General features: G+C 39.9%; 2 protein-coding genes across 2 annotated transcripts; one reads left to right on the forward strand and one right to left on the reverse strand.

Annotated features, from left to right (window-relative positions):
• Window positions 1-1043: 1043 nt before the first annotated feature.
• rsph1 (radial spoke head component 1) lies at window positions 1044-4524 on the reverse strand. Its single transcript, XM_085360356.1, has 7 exons — window positions 4474-4524; window positions 4268-4381; window positions 3872-3977; window positions 3629-3719; window positions 3192-3327; window positions 2146-2217; window positions 1044-1166 (listed from the first exon to the last, which is right to left on the reverse strand). The coding sequence occupies exons 1-7, from the start codon at window positions 4522-4524 to the stop codon at window positions 1044-1046; spliced, it is 693 nt and encodes a 230-aa protein (XP_085216482.1).
• A 6249-nt stretch (window positions 4525-10773) lies between these two features.
• LOC146626174 (myosin-4-like) lies at window positions 10774-25548 on the forward strand. Its single transcript, XM_085361771.1, has 37 exons — window positions 10774-10977; window positions 11151-11294; window positions 12626-12782; window positions 12875-12902; window positions 12985-13099; window positions 13184-13276; window positions 13356-13419; window positions 13499-13597; window positions 13693-13796; window positions 13877-14015; window positions 14209-14327; window positions 15670-15819; window positions 15898-16068; window positions 16138-16444; window positions 16536-16618; window positions 16703-16790; window positions 16886-17003; window positions 17075-17198; window positions 18114-18250; window positions 18336-18591; window positions 18674-18916; window positions 19166-19342; window positions 19423-19568; window positions 19653-19743; window positions 19853-20242; window positions 20797-20923; window positions 21003-21121; window positions 21664-21860; window positions 21965-22148; window positions 22253-22418; window positions 22682-22806; window positions 22899-23207; window positions 23279-23482; window positions 24628-24753; window positions 24857-25027; window positions 25118-25318; window positions 25399-25548. The coding sequence occupies exons 1-37, from the start codon at window positions 10774-10776 to the stop codon at window positions 25546-25548; spliced, it is 5826 nt and encodes a 1941-aa protein (XP_085217897.1).
• The last annotated feature ends 283 nt before the right edge of the window (window positions 25549-25831 follow it).

Raw genomic sequence — 25831 nt, forward strand, 5'->3', positions numbered from 1 at the left:
TAAATACATCCTGTGATTCAACAGCTTGTAAAACCACCTTTTAGCAGCAATAACTTGAAGTGATTTCTGTATAACTTAATTAGTCTCTTGCATCTTTCTGAAGCACTCTTCTTTACGGCGTTGTTTCAGTCCATTGAGGTTTATGGCCAAACCTTCATGGCAATTTAAATCAAGCTAAAACAATCTCAATTTGAGGACTTTTACAAACAGTGATGTATTTTCAGTGAGGTATTAGTACTTTTTACTAAACAGCATAACGGATCAATACACCTTCCACCACAGCTGCCCCCTTAGTTTAGTTTTGATCTGCTTACCACAACAGAAATGTCACAAACATGAAATGACCCCCTCCAATTCTAAGGACCTATGTTCTTGATGATTTATGATGTCACCCTTTGGTTTGTTAAGCCATCTTCATTTTTATTGGTCCCGATTATTCATTTATTATTTATTATTTCTAGCACTGCTTTCACATGCTCACATCTGTGTCTGCATCAAAATAAAACTCGTCTTCCTTATTTGCATCAAGAAAAAAAATATATATACCAAAACTTAATGCAAAATTAAAATCAACAAGGCTGTTCCAGGTGATCCTCTTGGAGGCACAAGCTCATAATGTGGAGGAAATTTCAATTTTGGTGATTTTTAAATTCTTTTAACATAATGTTAGTCGTCTACATTAGTCCAGGAAACTGCAGGGAAAAACTATGATCTGCACAAGTGGATGGTCCAGCACTGATTTAGGGAGCAACTGATTTGCTTTTGCTTTTGCATTTTAACTGGTGAAGCATACATTTAAGTATCAATCAATCATGCTTGCCCATGCAAAAATCATTATCAAAATTAACTTTTTATTAATTGTGCAGCCCTAAAACAAGTATATTGACAATTATTTATAAAATTTTAGCCTTTTACTGAACATTTTTTAAAGTTTTAATGAACATTTTCAGTGTTTTCAAATTCAAAATCTCTAGGGTTGCAAGAGTAACCTTCTGTATGGGGTTCTGCTATCAGACAGTAGTTTTACAATCATGGCTTGCACGTCACTGTTGAATTTCACCTGAAGTCTCTTTCCCAGGAGTTTCTGTTGTTAGGCCTGTGACACATTTGGGAATCCATTTGAGGACAGTGGCATCCCACTCACCCTCAGCTCTGTCCTGCAAAGGCTGGAGAGAGGACAGGATGAATCCTACAGATAGAAAATGCTCTAAGAACACACTTTGGCATGTAATTCAGTCAGAATGCAGACATATTTCTGTGTTTCCACAAATAGCAGCATGACTATCTGTAGAGTGAGCTGAGCATGACAACATCTGCAAACACAAGGCACATCTGCAGCCAGCACACAGCCACTCAAGTCAATTTGATTATAAGCAGATTTTAAAACAACAAGGGCTGACCAAATTTCTGTATGACTAAAAATAATAACTCAGAGCAAACCAGAAAGAACAAAACAAACAAAAAACAAAGTGAAAGAAAAGTATCAAAAACTAATTCACATTTAAATGCAAGCATGTAAATATGCTTCTTCAAGCAGGTTTTAAAGACAATTTAAAGAAGTGTTGGTGAGGTCCTGATTTGAAGAGGCAGACTGTTCAAAAGTGTATGTGCAACTACAGCAAAGGCCTGATCTCCTCTGTGCTTTAATAATAATGGATTGCATTTATATAGCGCTTTTCGAGTCCCTCAAAGTGCTTTTACAATTCATTCACTCTCACACACTGGTGGAGGCAGCTACAGTTGTAGCCACAGCTGCCCTGGGCCAGACTGATCGGCCCCTCTGGCCAACACCAGTAGGTGAAGTGTCTTGCCCAAGGACACAACAACCAAGACTGTCCAAGTCGGGGCTCGAACCACCAACCTTCCGATTACAAGACGAACTGCCAACTCTTGAGCCACGATCGCCTTTAGTCTGCTTCTCAGAACAACCAGAAGCTGTGATCAGCTGACCTTAATGCTCTATCTCGTGACTTTTTTCCCCTTAATAAATGAAATCATTAAAAAAGTGCATTTTGTTGGTATGTGGGCTAGCTTTGTCTGATACTTGTTCGATGATCTGAATGTGTGAAAAAAAATAGTAGCTCAGGAAGGGGGCAAATATTTAACATCACCGTGTTTCTGTTCAAGTGAATCGAGTGGATTTACCTGCTCTGCTTTCTGGTATTCTCCATGCTGCTCACAGCCGATGTCAAACACATACTTCCCCGGGCCAAGCGGCTACAAAATTAAAACCGAAGATAATAAGGGAGAGAGGCACAGACTCATCCTCATTTACAATGACACAGACCACAATGATATAAGAACTGATTGTTGTTTCTGTTGATTGACACTGAAAACACCAATCTATGTCATTTTGGAACAGTGGGGCAAAAAACAAAACAAAACAATACACAAGGCAAGAATGGAGCCGCATAATGTAACTTTCTTTGTGGTTAAAAACAGAAAAATGAGTTTTTTGTTTTTCCTTAAAAAGTCTTTTTACAACACTTTGACCTTTTGATTATGTGATGAATGAAGCGATTCTGAGGGCTCTATAGAAGACGCACCTATCCTAAAGCCTCTACTTATATCAAAGTAATAATGCTACAGTATACATACATTCTTTAAAATTAGACTTACGCTGAAGTACAAATGTTCTGCATTAAAACATACTTCAAACTCTATAGAACGGTTAAATCATGGAGATAGCTGGAGATAATTCACTATAGCTAAAGCACACCATAATTTAATAGTTTATATATATATATACATACATACATATATTAATCTAATTCTGCTAAATAGAAGTACAGTAAAAGAGTACAGTCCATCAAACCGACTAACTAACTAAAAAAACTAACTAAAATCCCCACAAAGCACGGTGACTAATGAAGCCTCCAGGAAAATGGTTAACTCACTGGACAAATGATGTCGTCCCCTCACATAAATATACACACAGGTGCAATGAAAAGAGTGAATGATGCTCTGAATTTAGGGGAATAAGGAGGACGGTGTCATAAAAACATTTATGTCACTAAAAACAATGAATAGTGATGACAAATAACACATAACTTAACAGTGATCACAAAAATCATGATAATCATTTTGGCTATTGTCACTTTTCACACCATGCACAGGCTACATCAAAACATATTCAGTATTTTGATCGATCACTGACCAATTTGTGAGAATGTTATAAAAATAAAACTTACATAGTTGTTGATAAAGTTGCCCATGAATCTGTGGTTAGTATGGAGGTACTCTCCAGCTGACTCCATCTTGCCGTTCACCCAAGTGCCCTTGAACTTAGAGCCAGTTTCTTGGTAGTGGTAAATGCCCTGTCCGTGCCTGGAAATCACAAAAACAGCAAAGATTCAAGTAGCTTTTAACATATCTAGTTACAGCTAACTTCAAAGTAAAAGCATGTTGGTGCAAAAAAAAGTTCAAACATCTCAGAAGTTAAAGACATGTGACAGCATTTCTGGGACTACATTTCAACATGAAAAAAGTCCTGCTCTCTAGAGTATTAATACTGTTGAATCAAAGTAAATTATCTTAACATAAAAAAGTGTATATATAATATAAACCCTGACTCCTTCTGGCATTACAAGTTGTTATAGCAATTGTGATTGCATTTCTTGTGACATACCTCAAATTTTGCAGCCACTCTCCATCATAGGTGTCTTTGTTGGGGTAGGTGTAGACACCGTGACCTTGTCTCATACCCTCAACCCACGACCCTGGCAGTCAGAAGAGGCAGTGGTAAGAGTTTTGCTTACAGAAACCAACATCAGAGCTTCAGCTGGCTTTAAAAACGTTCTCAGGACTGTATAAAAATAATTTTGATTGGTAGAAGTACACAACACACTCATGTAAAGCACATTTGTTATACCTTCATATTTGGACCCATCGGGATAGTAGAAGGTTCCCTGTCCATGTTTCATGTTCTGCTGGTAGTTTCCTACATATCTCGCCCCATTCTTGAAGCGATATGTCCCCTAGTGGAGAAAGCAGTTATATTTAAATATATATTAGTCCTTACCCGAGTAGCATCAGGGAAAAGCGTGAAATATTAAGAATTTTCTTTGGGACTAAATATTTAAATAAAATTGTAATTAGAGGGTAAGACTGCTTTAAACTGCTTAATGTTCTCACGCACTGTCCACACTGTTATCTAATTTAGCAGCTTTTTCTATATCTAAAGGATAATGTCTTTATGTGCTGATATGCACATACATGCAGAATGTTCTGTGCTTTGGACTGCAGGGGTCCAGCTCAAACGTCCTACCTGTCCGTGTCTTCTCCCGTTCTGATAGTCTCCCTGATAAATGTCTCCGTTGGGCAGAATAGCTTTCCCGAATCCGTGCCTTTCTCCAGCTTCATTTCTGCCTCCTTCATACTCCTGCTCGGGTAAAAACAAAATAGGGTTTTACCATTAGCTTTAGTTCATCGTCGGCAGCAAACAAACTTAACACGATAATTATATTCTCTCACCCCGAGTTTATTTTGTTCATCCTCGAACTCCTCAGATCCTACGTCCGACATGTTTCTGTCAGTTTCTGAACGACTGTGTTGTAGTTTTAGTTGAAACAGAAGCGCCAAAAACGGGGAAAATCCTGCACCTGCTCTTTTAGCCTACTAGTTTACAGTTGCTATGACAACCGTCGGTCACGCGAGCTAAAGACCCAGGCGCGCTCTTGCCTGAGAAGACTCTTGCGCAGTATTGATGTTCATTTGTGTACTGGACGGACGCAGCCACAAGAGGGCGCCCGTCTGACTCCGATTTTTTTTTTCCAAGCTAAAAATGTTTATTTTGGAGAATACGTTGTAAGTTACTATGGGTTTTTTAAAATGTGATAGTAGCTTTTTATCTCTACTCTATTAAACTTTAAAGCCAAGTTCCCCACTTCTCCATAATGAAAAGCAACGAGTGTATTCAATGTAGTTCAGTCTATTTTGGAGGGTGTTATTCTAGCAGTAAACATGGTGAGCCACCCCTTATTTCTTTATATTTTAATTCCACAGGATTGGACTTTCTTCCTTTAATTGGTTTGAAGAGTTTTCAAGTCAGTTAACAGATAACTTCGCAAAGAACCATTTTTAAATGATGTATTCAGGTACTTTGTTACTTGTGGCAAAAATACATGACTGGGACCCATTTAATTGAATCTATGAAAAATGTCAAAGATCACACCTTGACAGATATATATAGTATTTTTGTATGAGCAAGGTAATTCCCAAGGGGCTATTAGCCAACAAATATACCTTAAAAACTGGACGAAAGAAGAAGTGGCAGGCCTAAAAAACTACAGAACATCAACAGTGTGTGACAGTCATGTTGTAAAGTGACAGAAAAAGGGCTTGACACAGCATGTGAGAGCTACTGCACTGAAAGCTATTCGTCAACAATAATCTCAGTGGAAGGGTATGAGGTATTACAAACTACCAGTGTTGGTCAAGTTACTTGAAAAAGTAATCAGTAACTACGGTAATTACCGATTACTTCCCCCCAAAAGCAATCCCGTTGCTTTACTGATTACTAATTACTTAGTTACTTTTTAAAAACATGATTTACAACCTGAATAAATCTAATAAAACTAGTTTTAATAGTTTTAATCTTTTAACTTTATGCATCAAGCAAAAATTCAATTATATGCAGCATTCTCTGACTGGAAGAAATTTGTTTAACATTTTAATAAATTGTGTCAAACTTAGTTCAGTTTTGCTCTTTTAAAATCTGCTTCAAAGCTCCAAAGGGCTTTTTTATGACCACACAATCAAAAAAAAAAATTCACAGCATTTCAATAAATGATTCATGAAAAAACATTTTTCTTGATATCTTGGCAAATCAGTATGTCCATCAAATGACACCAACATAATAAACTTAATGACCTCTCCTTTGCAGCTCTTTATTTAGACAACTTGAACTTGTTTTGACATTAACTCATAAGCCCTGAGATTTTGCCATCTGTTGCATTAAAGATTAGAATGAACTCTGGTTGTAATCCACTGTGTTCAGCTGTTCCCTCTGTGACTCAACATAAGGTGCCGTTTAAAATTTCTGAAGCAGGTATTCAATAACATACATAATAAAGATAAATGAACGGCAGTTTGTGGCCGTGGTGATAATCTCTGTGGCATCATTGTCCCTTTGAGGACAGTTCCTAAGAATATCTCACTCCTGATTAATTCCTGAAACAGTGCATATTTAAGAAAGGGGCAGCTAATACCTGGGTTCACTGGCTGCTTGTTCGAGATTTAGCACCTCACTTGTCAATTTATATCCATCTAATCTCTCTCTCATGACGCTGTCACTGGTTTTTAAAATAAGTGACAGTTTAACAGCCTATTATGACCTGTTTCCTGGGCATGATTAAACACCTGGCACCATCTGCCTGCATACAGAAACATTATACCAATAATGTTAAAATGTTGACATATCTGATGTAGATAAAGTTGCCCAGCACAACTTAGTTAAAAATAAAAGTTATACATTGATTTGCATGCCCAAGCAAAAGATGACTTGTGGAGAAATCCTTGTTGGCAAGCACAGCGGTAGTTTGTCACTAGATTGGTGCACATCTCATGAGGGGTTTTGGGACACTTCTCTTTACTTACTTACTTAGTACTTAGTTCCTCCTACGCCGAGCGGCGCATCGGGCAGCTAGTGATCTCCATCGATGTCGGTCAGCAGCGACTGCTTCAGCTTCGTCCCAGGCAATGTCGACAGTTCTCAGGTCGTCCATAAATGTTCGACGCCATGTGGTCTTTGGTCGGCCTTGCTTTCGCTTGCCAGTTCGTGGACGCCATGTCATGGCAATCTTAGCTGGGCGATGAGGGGGTAGGCGTAAAATACACTCAACAAAAATATAAACGCAACACCTTTGTTACTGCTCCCATTCCCCATGGGATGGACGTAGAGACCTAAAATTCATTCCAGATACACAATATAACCATCCCTCCCAAACAGTGGTCACAAATCAGTCCAAATGTGTGGTAGTGGGCACATCTGCTATATTGAGATAATCCATCCCACCTCACAGGTGTGCCACATCAGGATGCTGATCTGACATCATGAGTAGTGCACAGGTGTACCTCAGACTGCCCACAACAAAAGGCCACCCTGGAATGTGCAGTTTTTTGCGCTATTGGGGGTCTGGGGACCCAGAACCGGTCAGTATCTGGTGTGACCACCATTTGCCTCATGCAGTGCAACACATCGTCGCATGGAGTCTATCAGATTGTCAATTGTGGCCTGTGGAATGTTGGTCCACTCCACTTCAATGGCTGTGCGAGGTTGTTGGATATTCGTGGGAACTGGTACACGCTGTCGTATACGCCGGTCAAGCACATCCCGAACATGCTCAATGGGTGACATGTCCGGTGAGTATGCTGGCCATGCAAGAACTGGGACATTCTCAGCTGCCATCTGCCCTGAACAATGTGAACCATGATTCATCCGTGAAGCGCACACCTCTCCAACGTGCCAGACGCCATCGAATGTGAGCATTTGCCCACTCAAGTCTGTTACGGCGACGAGCTGGAGTCAGGTCAAGACCCCGATGAGGACGACGGGCATGCAGTTGAGCGTCCCTGAGACGGTTTCTGACAGTTTGTGCAGAAATTGTTTGGTTGTGCAAACCAATTGTTCCAGCAGCTGTCTGGGTGGCTGGTCTCAGACGATCTTGGAGGTGAACCTGCTGGATGTGGAGGTCCTGGGCTGGTGTGGTTACACGAGGTCTGCGGTTGTGAGGCCGGTTGGATGTGCTGCCATATTCTCTGAAACGCCCGTGGAGACGGCTTATGGTTGAGAAATGAACATTCAATGCACGGGCGACAGATCTGGTTGACATTCCTGCTGTCAGCATGCCAATTGCACGCTCCCTCATTGCTTGTGGCATCTGTGGCATTTTGCTGTGAGACAAAACTGCACATTCCAGGGTGGCCTTTTGTTGTGGGCAGTCTGAGGTACACCTGTGCACTACTCATGATGTCAGATCAGCATCCTGATGTGGCACACCTGTGAGGTGGGATGGATTATCTCAATATAGCAGATGTGCCCACTACCACACATTTGGACTGATTTGTGACCACTGTTTGGGAGGGATGGTTATATTGTGTATCTGGAATGAATTCTAGGTCTCTACGTCCATCCCATGGGGAATGGGAGCAGTAACAAAGGTGTTGCGTTTATATTTTTGTTGAGTGTATGTCCCGCAAAGCGAAAGCGTCTTTCTGCAACAACATCGGCTAATGGGCGGGTGCCTGCTCTTCGTAGGACCTCCTCATTTGTTATTCGGTCCCGGTAGGAAATTCTCAGGATTCGCCGCAAGCCACGTTGTTGAAGCACGTTCAGGTGTTGAATAGTTGCACTTGTTGAGCGCCAGGTTTCACTAGCGTAAAGTGCAGTAGGGAAGACGATAGAGTTCAGTAGTCTGAACTCTGCCATTGCCGGTCCCAAGCCCGGATGAGAAAGGAGGAGGGTTGGGCGTGGGGCTAGCAACCCCACCCTGTAAAAACTCCAATCGCTACGGAAACAGCAACTTCTCTTTACAGAAACTCTAAATCTTTTAGTTTTCTTGGTTGCCTCTTGGGAGCTCCCTCCATAGATTCTCTGTAAGATTGATGCGATGAAATCATCCTGTATCTTTAACAGAAAAAAGACTCAAAGGAAGTTTCCACCTCCGTGCTTGACTGTGGGGATATTGTTCTTTAGGTCATACTCAGCATTTCTCTTCCCCCAAACACAGCGGGTCAAGTTGATGACAAAGAACTTGTAGTTCTTCATGTAGTTTATAACATTTATGTCATGTGTTTTTTCTCAATTGTGCTTGCTATCCTGTCTCTCTCCATTAAAATGAAACTACCATAAAAATGAGAGACTATTCATTTCTTTGTGAGCAAAAGCAGAAATTTAGCAGGAGATTGAAGAATTATATCCTCCACTGTATGCCCTCTGATCTCAGCCAGAATTGACATATTTTTCATGAGGTTTTTTTAATAGCCAATAAAATGTCATTGAAAACTTTTTTGCATTTTTTAATGTACTATCAAGGTTTAACAAAAACGTTTTAAAGCTAAGGCAACCTCTTTCTGCACTAAAGTGACATTGGGTTGGTTTTTTTTGTTTCTGTTGCATCTGTCATCAAGTGTCCCTCAGACAAGATTCTTTGGGACAGGAAAAAAAGAAGCCTCAGATTCTCTAATGTGACCGCTAGTCCACTGTGATCTCTAAAGCCATCCCAGAAGGATCCTGGAGGAATTTCTATTGAGGGCTTTATCAGCTATGACTTTATTTATAAACCTGTCATGACTATCAGAAGTGTCACCGCGCACCATTAATGGTACATTTCAAAACAATAAGCTTTGGAGATAAGTGAAAAATGCATTTTGTTACATTGCTGTGAAGACAGAAATCCTTGCCATGACATATGAAGTGTATTCACCATATGAATTTTTGAAATATGTAGGAATGTAAGTAAATCAGGACATAAAATAAAACCCTGTAAAACACAGTTTCACATTTTTTATGTAATTGTTTCATGACTTTATTTGTGAGAAAATTTGTGATACCACATTCATGTTCATCTGAAACTGGAAAATTAATACACACACAAACACACACACACACAATAGAAACCGTAGAAAATGACAGATCTTTCAGTCAGCTATGCGTTCTAATGAGCAGTGCCAAATCCATTTTAAAATTTCACATAAGTAAAAAGTTAGCTTACAGTATTTTACTCTTAATGTCTTGAATTGGATACAGAAAAAAAAAAAAACGACACCATCTTTTTTTTATTCATAAGGACATAATAAAATCATTTGGTCCTTATCACGTCTTAATATTAGATAAATACAACCTCAGATTAGCAAAACATTTTACACCATCTCATTATTTATTTAATTTAAAAATAGTAACCCTCACTGCTTCCATATGAATTAAGAAGAATAAAGAGTAGTAGTAAGTAGCAGGCAATGCTTATACTTGCAGATTGCGGCTTGAGCCTGGTTCTGCTGGAGGTTTTCTTTCCTGCTGTCACCAAGTGCTTGCTCATAGGGGTCATTTGATTGTTGGGGTTTCTTTGCATTATTGTAGTGTATTGCACATAGACATTCCAGTTGTAAAATAAAATCAAAATTCACATGATTTTCAGTAATGAGATTAGACTTGAGCAGTGACTGCTTTGCGTTTAATAACTTTGTGTACCACCAACTATTACTGGCTTACAAATGCATTCTTTGAGCTTAAATTGTTCAATAGCTGCTTTTAAGTCTAGACACATCCTTAATGTCAAATCCAGTTATAATCTTGGAGATCAGTGCCCAAGATAACAAACACTTGGAAAGTTTATCATCTGTGTGAGCTGTATCTCTGGCAGAGGTCACCCTCCTTTGGCATTCATTCTTTTCTTGAGCTGCAGTTGCTCCACGGCACGGATTTATAACAAAAGCTCAGCACCATCTGCATGACATCACATGCCAAGCTAATCACTTTCCTCCACCCACGTTCAATGGGGGATTTGACCTAAATATAGTTGTTTGCTGTCTATGCTAATGCATCTTATAAAAGCAGTAAGCGCCAACGCTTCGTACATTTTTCTGCTTCATTGTCTTCTGGCTGTGACGGCTACTGACTTAACCAGCAGGAGCTTTGATTCAGGTGTCTCTAGAAGGAGCCATACGCTGACTTTCTGGGGTAAGATTTGATCAGGATGATGATCAAATTCATTAATAGATGAATTCTAACATTAACCCTGGATGTTTTAGTCCCCTGGGGTGTACACTGCAGAGATGAGTTCAGACGCTGACATGGCTGTTTTTGGGGAGGCCGCTCCATATCTGAGGAGACCCGAACGAGAGAGGATTGAAGCTCAGAACAGGCCCTTTGATGCCAAAACTGCAGTGTTTGTGGTGGATCCAAAGGAGCTCTTTGTTAAAGGCACATTTCAAAGCAAAGAGGGTGGCAAGGCGACTGTTAAAACTCAGTCAGGACAGGTACATCTGCTCCATGTATCTCTATACTGGAGATTTATAGGCATCGTTGGCACATTTTATTTAGATTGTCCACTGATGAGCTTTTTAATGTACTTTACATTGCAGAAGCAATATAGAGAGCAGGCTCTAACTTCATATATTTCTTAATGAAGATGTCTTTCTTACCGTCACAGGTTGTAACAGTGAAGGAAGATGAAATCTTCCCTATGAACCCACCCAAGTTTGATAAGATTGAGGACATGGCCATGATGACACACCTTAATGAGGCGGCTGTGCTGTTTAACCTCAAAGAGCGTTACGCAGCTTGGATGATCTATGTGAGTACTGCACCAGATAATGCCTGACAAGCTGCTGCTCAACTGAAGCGTGCAGACCAACAGCAGAGGTGCAGTCAGCTGAGGGTTTATTTGGTCTGACAGTAGCTACTTTTTCTTTTCTTTTTGTCTTTTTTTTTTTTTTAATGCTTTGAGGTTATAGAAAAAGTCTAGAGAAGTGTATATCCAAATCGATCCTCGAGTATCTTCCTGGACAAGTGAGCCTATTCTCTTTTTCAGGAAGTGTTATAAATGAAACTAAACATAAATTAATGTTAAAATGTTCTTCAAACTAATAACAAAGTCTTACAAATTCACTGAAATTTTCATGATTTGCAGGCCAAATGCAAGTTCACTGGCAGACAGACTCAAGCAAAAAGCAAACTTCATTCGGGCTGATCTCAGAGTCCAGACTTGCACCATGCAGGAACACACAACAGGACAACAACAATAAACAATGAGGGAACAAATTAGACTCTAAATTAAGAGTAACATATAACAAGAACTACAAGTTCCCAGAATGCTCAAGAATAAATAAAGAACAGTAAACAAAACTATGAACACCTGGAAAACAAAGAAATGAACTTCAAAAAGCTCAAAAACACAAAGTTAGGCCCAGGATCATGACAAAAATACAGGTGAAAACACCTGTATAAATATAGTTAGCCTCAGCGTTTAAATAATATGGCCCAGTTTTGGCCTAATTTTGTCCAATACTCATAGTTTTAAGTGATGGAATTTTACAAAATAGCAGCCAGTCCAACATCCAGGTAAAATATATGTTTAAATATAAAGATTACATTACTTAAGTCAAATCAAATTCAAATTCAAATTCAAATTCAAATTCAAATTTTATTTGTCACGTACACAGTCATACACAGTATGATATGTAGTGAAATGCTTGGACAACTGCTCGTGACCTAAAGTCATCTAATGAATGATGACAGATCACTGTGTGAATTAAAGCATCTCATATTCTAAAACCCACTATCCAGTGTTATTTACCAGAAAAAAGAAAACAATACATTTGAACCATAAACAGAACAACACAAAAAGAGAAAATCCAATTAAATTAAAATGTTGTTTATATACTGCTTCTGACTTTGGAGTTAAGACTTCATAGTTACCACTTACTCGCCTGTCCTTATAATCCATCACAGCCTGTGTCGTGAGAATCAGTGTCACCTGTGTCCTAAGCTGCCTGGTCAACAACATAAATATATGGTGTCCTTTGAGACTAAATTCACCAGGCTGACTAATTAAAAAGCAATAGTTATTCTGTCAGATAAAGCTAATAAGCTTATATTGACCACAGATGTTGCTTTTGGTTGTAGACCTACTCTGGCTTGTTCTGTGTCACTGTGAACCCTTACAAGTGGCTCCCAGTGTACAACCAGGAAGTGGTGGTAGCCTACAGGGGTAAGAAGCGCCAGGAGGCTCCACCACACATCTTCTCCATTTCCGACAATGCATATCAGTCGATGCTTACTGGTAAGCTTAAAAGTTATATTGCCATTTTTATGTAATCCAGTGCACCTCTCTAACATGACTGTTTGCTTTTTTGTTTGTTTGGTTTTTTTTAGATAGAGAAAACCAGTCCATCCTCATCACGTAAGCTGCATTTAAAAGATTGTACAACAGCCTGTATTTGTTACTTGATTAAAGATTTCTGATTGTACTTTATGTACTGTAGTGGAGAATCCGGTGCAGGAAAGACTGTCAACACCAAGCGTGTCATCCAGTACTTTGCGACAATTGCAGGCTCCGGGGACAGGAAAAAAGATGCTGCTGCCACTGGAAAATTACAGGTAATATTTAAATATATATGGACTATTCATCAGCTGCCTTGTCTGTATTTTTAATATTTTACATTGTTCATTGTCTTACTTAAGGGGAATCTGGAGGATCAAATCATCTCTGCTAACCCTTTGTTGGAAGCCTTTGGAAATGCCAAGACTGTCAGAAATGATAACTCTTCACGCTTTGTAAGTGAAGACTTTTTTATTTATTTTAATTCCAAGTCTTCTTTTGCTCTCCATAGATAACGTTTCTTTCATTTTTCAGGGCAAATTCATCAGGATCCACTTTGGAACCACAGGAAAGCTGGCTTCTGCTGATATTGAGACTTGTGGGTATTAATAAGTAATACAATCTTGTCAGAATTTGTTGTATTCTTTATTTAAGCCAATTTTGTGTGTTTTTGGTAGATTTACTGGAAAAATCCAGAGTAACGTTTCAACTGGCCGCAGAGAGGAGTTACCATATTTTCTACCAGATAATGTCCAACAAGAGGCCTGAGCTCATAGGTGACACAAGAAACGACAGCATTGCAACAAAGTCATATACACAATGTGTGTATGGTGCAAGGCACCAAATTGAGGGCTTGTTATGTTCTTTCCAGAAACTCTCCTCATTACCACCAACCCCTATGACTACCCATTTGTCAGCCAGGGGGAGATCAGCGTGGCGAGTATTGATGACAGTGAAGAATTGATGGCCACTGATGTAAGTCAGATGAACATTTCCTGCTTTTCCATCACTGCTAACTTTGCTCTTAGATCAGCTCTACTTTCATGTGCATTCAGAGTGCTATCGACATCCTGGGCTTCACTGGAGAGGAGAAGATTGGCATCTATAAGCTGATAGGTGCCGTGATGCATTATGGGAATATGAAGTTCAAGCAGAAGCAGAGAGAGGAGCAGGCAGAGCCAGACGGCACGGAGGGTAATTGTTATTCATAATGTTCCACCTTAATGATTTTATTTATCTTGATATAAATATATATCTCTTGTGCTCATTATCGTTTGTTTTTGGTATGTGCAAATATAGATTTTAATCTTTTCAAACCTTAGAATCTCAGCCTCTTTTATCACACTCTGCCTTTATTTTTTCTTCTCTTCTCTTTTTCTTTGACAAGTGGCTGACAAAGCAGCTTACCTGATGGGTCTGAACTCTGCAGACCTGCTGAAAGCTTTGTGTTATCCAAGAGTAAAGGTTGGCAATGAGTATGTGACCAAAGGGCAGACTGTTCAGCAGGTAACTTGCAAATTTTAGTGTTAACGGACACATAGAAAAGTTCATATCAGGTGCACAAGTGGAAATTCATCCTATAATAATAATAATAATAATAATAATAATAATAATAATAATACATTTTATTTATAGGCACCTTTAAAGACCTTCAAGGTCACCTTACATTAGTATAAAAAATAAAAAACAAGTATAAAAACTCAACAAGGTAAAAATAGACTAAGACGGAATCATGATGAAGTGTGTGCAATTGTGAATAGAAGGGTTTTAAGGTGCAATTATAAAAGTGGAGAGAGAGTTTGTAGTCCGGAGATCTGGTGGCTGAACAGCTAAAGGCTCTGAGTCGTATGGAAGTCAGACGAGCAGGTGGAACAAACAAAAGGGAAGCTGAAGAAGAGCGGAGTGTACGAGGGACTGAGGGCATATGGAGAAGATCAAATAAATATGGGGGAGCGTGGTTATGAAGCGGTTTGACGTTAAGAAGCAGGATCTTGAAATTGACACGGAGGTGAACTTGAAGCTAATGGAGCTGTTTAAGAACAGGTGTTATATGTTCAGTCTCATCCTCTTATCTGCTTTATCTTCAGTGTTTGCCTTGGTACAGGTTTTTGAAAAACTATTGGCACTAACTTAATCAGCGTTGTGAGGTTCATATTGTGTATTGATCATTTTTATTGTTAAATGACAGGAAAGCCTTGTCAAACGCTTAATGTCTTTGAATCCATCAGTTGTGTTGATGCTAGAATATAGCTTAGCTCAGTACATTGAGTGGGCAACCACATGCCATATGACTGAGAGTGCCTGGCCTGGGTTCGAGTCCACCCCTTGGCCCTTAGCCACATGTCTTTCCCGTTCTCTCTGCCCCCGCTTTCCTGTCATTTCTTCACTGTGTCTATCAAATAAAGCTGAAAAAAGGCCAAAAAAAAGAATATAGCAAGAAACTCGAACCTTACAGTCCTGAGAACTCTGACATCTAATCCTGTACTTTGGGGGGAAAATAACATCTTGGAAAAATGTGGGTTAATTGTTTTTGATGTGTGCTAGAATTACTTTTTTCTGGTTCCCTGATTGTTATGACCTGGTAGATCATTCTGAAATGACAACTGTATGTATTTGGAGAGCTCAGGGTTGGAGTTTGTGTTAATCAAAGAGGACGGCAGGCACGTGTCGTCTGGACTAAAAATGGCATGTGAAATAAGTTAAACATCTAGCAAACATAGTTTTATCAAATTAACAGTAATCTTGCTCTGTGTATAGATATTGTCTTGAAGTGTGTTGCACACAACAACCTTACAACATGATGATATTAAAGTTGCTGTTGAAATCTACAAAATGTCATTATGTACAGGTCTACAATTCTATTGGCGCTTTGGCCAAATCAGTGTATGAGAAGATGTTTCTCTGGATGGTCCTCCGCATTAATCAGATGCTTGACACGAAGCAACCTCGGCAGTTCTTTATTGGAGTCCTGGACATTGCTGGATTTGAAATCTTTGATGTAAGTTTTCTTTCTACGGTCCATCTGATTATTTGTAGAAAAATAAATAAGCTCTACAGTAAATTCCATGTTTTGCAGTATAACAGTCTGGAACAGTTGTGCATCAATTTCACCAACGAGAAACTGCAACAGTTTTTCAACCATCACATGTTTGTGCTGGAGCAAGAGGAGTATAAAAAGGAAGGCATCGAGTGGGAGTTCATTGACTTTGGGATGGACCTGGCTGCCTGTATCGAGCTCATTGAGAAGGTTTGTTTATTCAGATGCAATATGACCCTGTGATCCCAGCAGGATTTTCTGACTCACTATCTTCAACAGCCAATGGGCATCTTTTCCATCCTTGAAGAGGAGTGTATGTTCCCTAAGGCTTCAGACACGACCTTTAAAAACAAGTTGTATGACCAGCATCTAGGAAAATCAAGCAACTTTCAGAAGCCCAAGTCTGTCAAAGGCAAGGCTGAAGCTCATTTCTCTTTGGTGCACTATGCCGGGACTGTGGATTACAGCATCACAGGCTGGTTAGACAAAAACAAGGACCCGCTGAATGAGACTGTCGTCCAACTCTACCAGAAAGCCAGCCTGAAACTACTGGCTTTCCTCTATTCTAACTATGCTTCTTCTGAGGGTAGGAGTATGAAATACCTAATATTTTATTCTCTATTAAAATGGCCTGTTTTTAATATTCTAAATAAATAAAAACAATGATTATTTTGAAGAAAACACAGGTGGAAGTGGTGGTGTTAAGAAAGCAGCAAAGAAGAAGGGCGCATCGTTCCAGACTGTGTCAGCCCTCTTTAGGGTAACTTTCTGAAAATCTGATCAACAATAGTCTGAAAAAATATTCTGATTGAAAAAATAAATCATCACTGATCATTTCTAACAGGAGAATCTGGGAAAGCTAATGACAAACCTGAGGAGCACCCATCCTCACTTTGTTAGGTGCCTGATCCCAAATGAAACTAAAACTCCAGGTATTCCTCGTGACATTTCAGACTATTTTACTTGTACTGTATGTATGGCAGCCTGAATACAGCCTAAAGACAGTGTGGCTCTACCTGACTTGTAGGGATTATGGAACACCATCTGGTCATCCATCAGCTGAGATGTAATGGTGTGTTAGAAGGAATCAGGATCTGCAGGAAGGGCTTTCCCAGTCGGATCCTGTATGGGGATTTCAAGCAAAGGTAATCAACAAAAGTCTGTTTTTCTGAGAATACTTTAAAAATTGTGTGTAATAAGAGATTTCTTTGTTTAGGTACAAAGTACTGAATGCCAGTGTAATTCCTGAAGGACAATTCATTGACAACAAGAAAGCTTCCGAGAAGCTCTTGGGCTCTATCGATGTAGATCACACACAGTATAAGTTCGGACATACCAAGGTAATTCATTTTGAGTGTAAGTGAAGGCTTCGCCATATTCGAAATGACATATGGTAGGGTTACCATATTTTGATTTCCAAAAAAGAGGACACTTGGCCCAGTCATGAAGAACTTTTAACATATTTAAACAATGCCTTCTCTGTGCAGTTAATAAATGGTGAAATAAAAAATGTCATATAGGCTTTTACAAGTCAACAAGTGCAAAAAAATTACTTAAAAACCTCTGGAATTAAATAATGGTACAGAAATAAGGCCTCATCTGTATAAGAAAAATTACGGGACGGTGCGAGAGAAATTTCTTTTGCAGTTCGTCTGAAAAGCTGCACTTGTGCTTTGGCATCTTTTAAACATCATCAGGCATGCTGTGTCCAGTCTGTAAGGCAGAACAGCTATTCACAAAGCAGCAGCTCGGGGATGATGTCACACATATGGGTCCTCTGTGGGCCCATAGAAAAACCCGGACATTTTCATCAATCTCGAAAATCCCCCCGGACAGAACGTGGAAAGTGGACCTGTCCGGGGAAAAGAGGACGGTTGGTCACCCTAACATACGGTGAAACTGAAACTTACTGTTGGAAGGCGGACAGTATTTATCCCACATTGAACATAAGAGTAGGGGGATTGTCCACTTAGTTCAATTGTTGGTACCTAGCTAGCCCAGCTACTCCCATCTCATGTTCGTATACCACTAAGCAGATCATTGTTTTGATAGTACCAAACTTTTCCCCACAGTCAAACAAACTCCAACATCATCGTCTTCAACTGTAGTCAGCAACAGTAATCCAAGTACTAGTGAAGAACTGTTATGTTGTTTGTTGTAACCAATCATTTTTAGTATCATTGAGAACAGTGGGTCTGAACATAGTGTTGTAGTTTTTAAGAGATATACAGACAAATGTTTCTTTTCTTTTGTAGGTGTTCTTCAAAGCAGGACTTTTGGGTCTGCTGGAAGAGATGAGGGATGAAAAACTTGCCTCTCTTATCACAATTACTCAGGCTTTGTGCCGTGGCTTTCTCAGAAGGAAGGAGTTTCAGAAAATGATGGAGAGAAGGTAATTAAAATGAGTCCAGAGTAAACTCAAGGTCAATGTTCAGCACACTAAATACAGTAGAACTTTTTGTTCCACCTCTTTCCAGAGAGTCTATTTATATCGTTCAGTACAATATTCGCTCCTTCATGAATGTGAAACACTGGCCATGGATGAAGCTCTACTTTAAGATCAAGCCACTCTTGAGGAGTGCTGAGACGGAGAAGGAGATGGCCATGATGAAAGTTGAATTTGCCAAGTGTAAGGAGGATTTAGCCAAAGCTGAGGCTAAGAAGAAGGAGCTGGAAGCCAAAATGGTTTCTCTACTTCAGGAAAAGAACGACTTGTGTCTGCAGATTCAAGCTGTGAGGAGAGAAACTATGAATTTTGCAATACACAAGTAGAGTGCAGTCTGCATAAATGCTAAATGTGATTTTTGTTAAATAGGAAAGTGAGAGCTTGGCAGATGCTGAGGAGCGATGCGAGGGACTGATAAAGAACAAGATCTTGCTCGAGGCTAAAACCAAAGAACTGAGTGAGAGACTGGAGGATGAGGAGGAGCTGAACGCTGAACTGACTGCCAAGAAGAGGAAGCTAGAAGATGAATGCTCTGAGCTGAAGAAGGATATTGATGATTTGGAGCTCACCTTGGCTAAAGTGGAGAAAGAAAAGCATGCCACTGAAAACAAGGTGTGTTTTTGGTGGTCACCTAACCCTAAAAGAAGGCAAAATTGACTCATTTTGAAAAAACATAAATAGTTTATCATGTGTTTGTCAGTTTCATTTGTTTTCCGATTGCCACAATTAGAAGAACAATAAAAAAAAATATAGATATATATATTATGCAATCTGATTGATTAGAGTTGCAGTTACGGTTAGGGTCATCACTGATGACAACTTCGACCTCAGAAGGTTAAGATACGTGTTTTACACATTCAGGTGAAGAATCTGACAGAAGAAATGTCGTGTCTTGATGACACTATTGCTAAGTTATCCAAGGAGAAGCTGGCCCTCCAAGAGGTCCACCAGCAGACACTAGATGATCTGCAAGCAGAAGAAGACAAAGTCAACTCTCTAACCAAAGCTAAGATCAAGCTGGAGCAACAAGTTGATGATGTAAGTCTATATAGCCAGTAGTTGTTTTTAAAAAATTCAAATCACACATCATGTATAATGTGTATATCCCCATGTATTAGCTTGAGGGCTCTCTAGAACAAGAAAAGAAAGTTCGAATGGATGTGGAGAGGGCTAAAAGAAAGCTTGAAGGAGATCTGAAACTTGCTCAGGAATCCATAATGGATTTGGAAAATGGCAATCAACAGCTGAAGGAGCATCTCAAAAAGTATGGATGGGCACATCTTTGTTTAGGTATAATTTTAAGCTTCTAATGTTTGCTTATAGAAATAGATATGATTTTGTGCAACAGGAAAGACTTCGAATTAAGCCAGTTTGTATCAAAAATTGAGGATGAGCAAAGTGCAGCTGTACAATGTCAGAAGAGGATCAAGGAGCTTCAGGTACCAACAGCAGAAATCTATTGAATTCTTTTTTTCTTTTCTTTTTTCAAATATCTTGAAATCTTGAAGTCAGTGAATGTTAATGGTTTTTTTTTGTTGCTTTAACAAGGCATGCAATGAAGAGCTAGTGGAAGAGCTTGAAGTTGAGCGTGTTGCTAGGGCCAAGGTGGAAAAGCAAAGGTCTGATCTTTCCAGAGAGCTTGAGGAGATCAGTGAGAGGCTGGAGGAGGCTGGAGGAGCCACGGCCGCTCAAGGAGAACTGAACAAGAAGCGAGAGGCTGAGTTTCAGAAATTAAGACGAGACCTCGAAGAATCGACCCTACACCACGAGGCCATCGCTGCAGCTTTAAGAAAGAAGCACGCTGACAGTGTGGCTGAGCTGGGAGAGCAGATTGACAATCTGCAGAGAGTCAAGCAGAAGCTAGAAAAGGAGAAGAGTGAGTACAAGATGGAGACTGATGATCTGTCTAGCAACATGGAGATCATGGTCAAAGCAAAGGTAAGCTAAGTTAAGACATTCATACTGAATGTCAAATATAATAATACAAAATCACCATTACCTACATGATGCAGGTTCCATGTGTTTTCTGCAACTAATCTCAGCAGATCATTTAACCTTCTGAGATCTAAGTGGCCATAACCCTAACACAGTTAGGATTATCATCTAATTAGTGTATAACTTGGACCTCAGAGGGCAGAGTTGTGTGCATTCAAATTAGAAGGACCTTTACACTTACACTACAGAGACAATCTGACTTGATCATCTGGACGTAACAGTCATTTGACATTTAATTGCTCTTTACCTCTGCTCATTTTTGCCCACAGCTTGACTCCTAACCAACTGTTCCCTCACTGTTTAAAGTTCCCAAATTGATATCATGTTTTGCCGTATCATTATATATACAAAGATACCAATTTTGGTAAAAAGTTTGGCCTCTGAAAGTAAAGTGGGAATAGTGCATTCAAAATAATGTAATCAGCAATTAGTGGATTGTGTCTTGCATATAATCAGTATGTTAGAAATACAAATAAAACTGTTATCCATATTATCAGATTAATTATGAAAAGCTGTGCCGCTCTCTGGAAGACCAACTGAGTGAATACAAAACAAAACATGATGAGAACACACATCTGATCACTGAAGTAAATGCTCAAAAGGCAAGACTTCAGAATGAAAATGGTAAGCAGCTGATTAAAAGGTTTTTGGAGTGAAAGTGCTCTTGTTTTTTATGCCTTATTTTCTGAACCCTCTCAAACAGGTGAGCTCTCTCGTCTGCTTGAGGAGAAAGAAGCAATACTCTCTCAGATGTTGAGGTCCAAGCTTGCCTTTACCCAGCAAGTCGAGGAACTGAAGAGACAGGTTGAGGAAGAAATAAAGGTTTGTTTCCACCGTGCCAAACAGTACCTGTTAAGTTAGTGCTAAGTTATGCTATATCTTAGCATAGCTTAGATTAGCTTAACTTAACTTAATTCAGAAGGTTAAAAGTGCATTCATCATCTTGGTCCCCTAAGTTGACTCAGTTCGATTTTTTTTAACAGTTGTGGAGAACTGGTTGCTACACTGGTTTTAAAGGAAAAGTCAGACGTTTTGTAGAATAGGTTTGTTTACTAGTGGATAATTAGCACAAGATCAGAAACCAGTCTGTCTGTGTCCAAAGTTAAAAAGCTAAATGTAACTAGGCTAAAGCTAAAAACAGGAAAAGGAGCAATGCAATCGTTCGGCTTCTAGTCCTTATATTATAAAACTAACTTTAAAAGCTTTAGTTTGTTGCACAAATGTTTCCAACTAACATGCTAATAAATGTACTTTATATTTAAAAAAAAAAAAACATTGAACTTGCCAATGCTTACAGTGACAGGATTATTTGACCCTTTATGTGTAGTTTTGTAAATAAAAATCCAAATCTGCCTCCATGTCAGGCAAAGAATGCCCTGTCCCATGCTCTTCAATCTGCCCGCCATGACTGTGATTTGCTGAGGGAGCAGTATGAGGAGGAACAAGAGGCCAAGGCTGAGCTCCAGAGAGCAATGTCCAAGGCCAACAGTGAAGTGGCTCAGTGGAGAACCAAGTATGAGACTGATGCCATCCAGCGCAATGATGAATTGGAAGAGGCAAAGTGAGACTTTTTCTCAAACACATACCGTACATATGTAGATTTAAAAAAAAAATAAATTATAGAGTAAGAAAATTGCCATTATTATGGATTCCCAACTTTCTCAGGAAAAAGCTTGCACAGCGTTTGCAGGAGGCTGAGGAGGCAATTGAGGCTGTGAATGCCAAGTGTTTCTCTTTGGAGAAGACAAAGCAAAGGCTGCAGGGAGAAGTGGAGGACCTCATGGCTGACGTGGAAAGAGCAAACACTCAAGCAGCTGGTCTGGATAAAAAGCAGAGGAGCTTTGATAAGGTAACTGAAGCATCTTGTAACCCACTGCTGCTAAGAGTCAAAGCATTTCATAAAGGCCTTTACAGATTCTGCCTTAGACAAACTACTTTTTGTGTTTTCTATAGATTCTTTCTGAGTGGAAGCAGAAATATGAGGAAACTCAGGCTGAACTGGATGGTGTACAGAGAGAGTCTCGCTCCCTCAGCACTGAACTCTTCAAAACAAAGAATTCTTATGAGGAAGCGTTGGAGCAGCTCGAAGTCCTCAAACGAGAGAACAAAAACCTGCAACGTATGTGGATGATTTCTTATAGATGGTTCATCACATTTATTTAACTATGCAATCATCCATGCATCCATCTGTGTATCTGTCCATCCAACCATCCATCGATTGCTCACAGTAGCTGTGATCGCCTGCTGTTTAAACATCATGTTTGCAGGAGGCAGCCAATCAGAAGATAGTAGATTTACCATGATAGCTCCCTTTTTAGAAAATAACTGATTATTTTTCATGTGATCAGTAACTGAGCGTTACATGTTGTTTTACATTTATAGAAGAAATTTCTGATCTGACTGAACAGCTCGGAGAGAATGGCAAAGCCATTCATGAGCTGGAGAAGACTAAGAGGCAAAGTGAAACTGAGAAGACAGAGATTCAGACTGCTTTGGAGGAAGCTGAGGTGACCTAATCTGATTTTTTTTAAACATAATTCACACAAACCTTATTATTCTTTTTTCCCTTCTGTGTAACCATTCAGTCTTTTTACTCTAGGCTTCTCTGGAGCATGAGGAATCCAAAATTTTGCGCATTCAGTTGGAGCTCACTCAGGTCAAAGGGGACATCGATCGCCGGCTGGCAGAGAAGGATGAGGAGATTGAGCAGATGAAACGCAACCACCAGCGTGTTTTGGAGACAATGCAGTCAGCTCTAGATGCTGAGATGCGGAGCAAGAATGATACCATTCGAATTAGGAAAAAGATGGAGACTGACCTCAATGAGATGGAGATACAGCTTAGCCATGCCAATCGACAGGCTGCTGAAGCCCAGAAGCAGCTGAGGAACATACAAAGCCACCTCAAAGTAGAATATGAAACGCCACTTTAAGTACATCGGTTATGAATGTCTAATCATGGGTAAATTTCTCTCTGTAGGAACAAACCATTCACCTGGATGAGGCTCTGCGGACCCAGGAGGACCTGAAGGAGCAGGTGGCCATGGTGGAGCGCAAGAGCAGCCTGCTACAGGCAGAAGTGGAGGAGCTGCAGGCTGCTCTGGAACAGTCAGAAAGAAGCCGGAAATTGGCTGAAGGGGAAGTAGCTGATGCCTGTGAGCGAGTCGGGCTGTTACACTCTCAGGTAACTCGTAATAGTGAAAAAGCTCTTCGTATATATCCAAGTTATAAGAAATATTTCTCCATATCAGCAAATAATAGTGTCAAGCAATGTTCCCTCTAATTTTTCATGTGTCTGAGCGAACACACAAACTCTCTTAGCGGTCCCTTGGACCACTGTGAGCGACAGCAGACGTGTGCACTGTGGTCACGCCAGCATCGAATGCATCCAAGTTACATGGTTTATTAAAATAATCAAATTACAGCATTTATGTTAGACTACTTTTAATTAACTGCTTTAGCCCACTTACAATGAAAATTAAAAAAAAATCCTGTTCATGACCTGTGCAGTATGTTAACACTATTGGAAGTAAAAATAACTTGAACTCCAATTTTGAAAACACAACTTTCTTTTCTTTTTCTGACTTGTATCATGAGTCTGAGTCTGTGGTCTGGGAGAGAGTCTGTAACTCTCTGTCTGCAAAATACAGTATATAATGACCAATGTTGGGCAATTAATTATATAGTTACTTCTTTAAAAACGTTACTGAGTTTTGCAAACAAAGTTTTTTGCTGCTGTTTACCTAAAAATGCAGCCAGAGAGCGTGCCAGCAGTGCGCAATTGTGCACACGCGCAGCTTAGAGGGAACAATGATGTCAAGGTGCGTGCTGTGTGGCAGGCAGGACTCAGAAACAGATGGTTAAACACAAAGGTGCCGGGAAAACTCAGATGCTAAAGTACAGAGAACCGAACATAATAACTGGAAACAGAGAACTAAGAGGCTAGAGACTATGAGACGGTAAGAGTGTGTACGTTAGCGACGCGACAGCAAGGAGTGAATGACAAAGGACTAAAATACACAGTGGAGTAATCAGGGAACAGGAGACAGGAGGAAAACACAGCTAGGACAAATCAAGCATGAGGAGACAAGGGAGGGAAAACTAGACACGCTAACAAAGCACACACGTCTATCAAAGTAAAACAGAAAATGTGAAACATACAACAGACACAGTCAAACCAAAATACAATAAATACAAAATATCTGCAGGTGGGTAATGGGGCTGCTGATATAAAATTAAATATGTTGTTGGACTTGTGAGAGTTCACGCATGAATTGTTAGCACAAGTTCGCTTTTATTGACAGCTGGTTTGTTGTCATTTGGCTGCAGAACACCAGTCTGCTCAACTCTAAGAGAAAGCTGGATGCAGATGTCAGCCAGCTGCAGGGGGAGGTGGAGGATGCCATCCAAGAGGCTCGTAATGCAGAGGAAAAAGCCAAAAAGGCCATCACCGATGTAAATGTCTTTATCCTTAATTTTATTCAGCAATCATTCATTTTCCATTTTTCAATGACAAGGTAGACTTTGAACATCAACCTAACCTCCTGTGCAAATGTAGGCAGCAATGATGGCGGAGGAACTGAAGAAAGAACAGGACACAAGCAGTCACCTGGAGAGGATGAAGAAGAACCTGGAGGTATCTGTGAAGGATCTGCAACACCGCCTGGACGAAGCAGAGAACCTGGCTCTGAAGGGGGGCAAGAAGCAGCTTCAGAAACTGGAAGCACGGGTATCATAGCCTTTCATAAACAGTACCTGAGAAGCATCACTTAGAACGATGACCACAGTTGATGCTAAATTTGTTGAGTGCTGACTTTAGGTGCGTGAGCTGGAGGGGGAAGTGGAACTTGAACAGAAAAGAGCCACTGATGCCATAAAAGGAGTCCGGAAATACGAGAGGAGAGTCAAGGAGCTCACTTACCAGACTGAGGAGGACAAGAAGACTGTTTTGAGACTACAGGACCTCGTAGACAAGCTGCAGCTCAAAGTCAAGGCCTACAAACGACAAAATGAAGAAGCGGTAAGATCTTCCCGTGAAGTGAGAAATTTGATATTCTCATCATTATTATTCGGTAGCTAAATTTCAGACTTTTCCTACAGGAGGAGCAGGCCAACGTTCATCTTGCTAAGCTGAGGAAGGTGCAACATGAGCTGGAGGAGGCGCAGGAGCGTGCAGACATCGCTGAATCCCAGGTTAACAAGATGAGAGCTAAAAGCAGAGAGTTTGGAAAGGTAAAGTTAGAAACCTGAATATTTTGTTTTCTCCTGCAGTCATTCACATTTACATTATCAAGCTGTGTTTAACCACCAGTTAAAAAAGCATACTTGTTGCCTATGTGTGGCCTAACATGGATGGAAACGCTGGGAATGGGCATCAGTGGCTACGGAGACTGCAGCAGGAAATTAAAAAAGAATAATAAGAGTGGATTATTTTATATTTTTACATATTTTATTTTATTTCCTTTTCTTCTTGTCTCAGGCTGCAGAATCCGAGTAAAACATCCAGCGATGGCAGAACTTATTAGCATAAATG

The sequence above is a fragment of the Diplotaxodon limnothrissa genome, linkage group LG8, assembly GCF_057381915.1.
Source record: "Diplotaxodon limnothrissa isolate DT_005_m linkage group LG8, D_limnothrissa_male_GT1.1, whole genome shotgun sequence".
Taxonomy (NCBI): Eukaryota; Metazoa; Chordata; class Actinopteri; order Cichliformes; family Cichlidae; genus Diplotaxodon; species Diplotaxodon limnothrissa.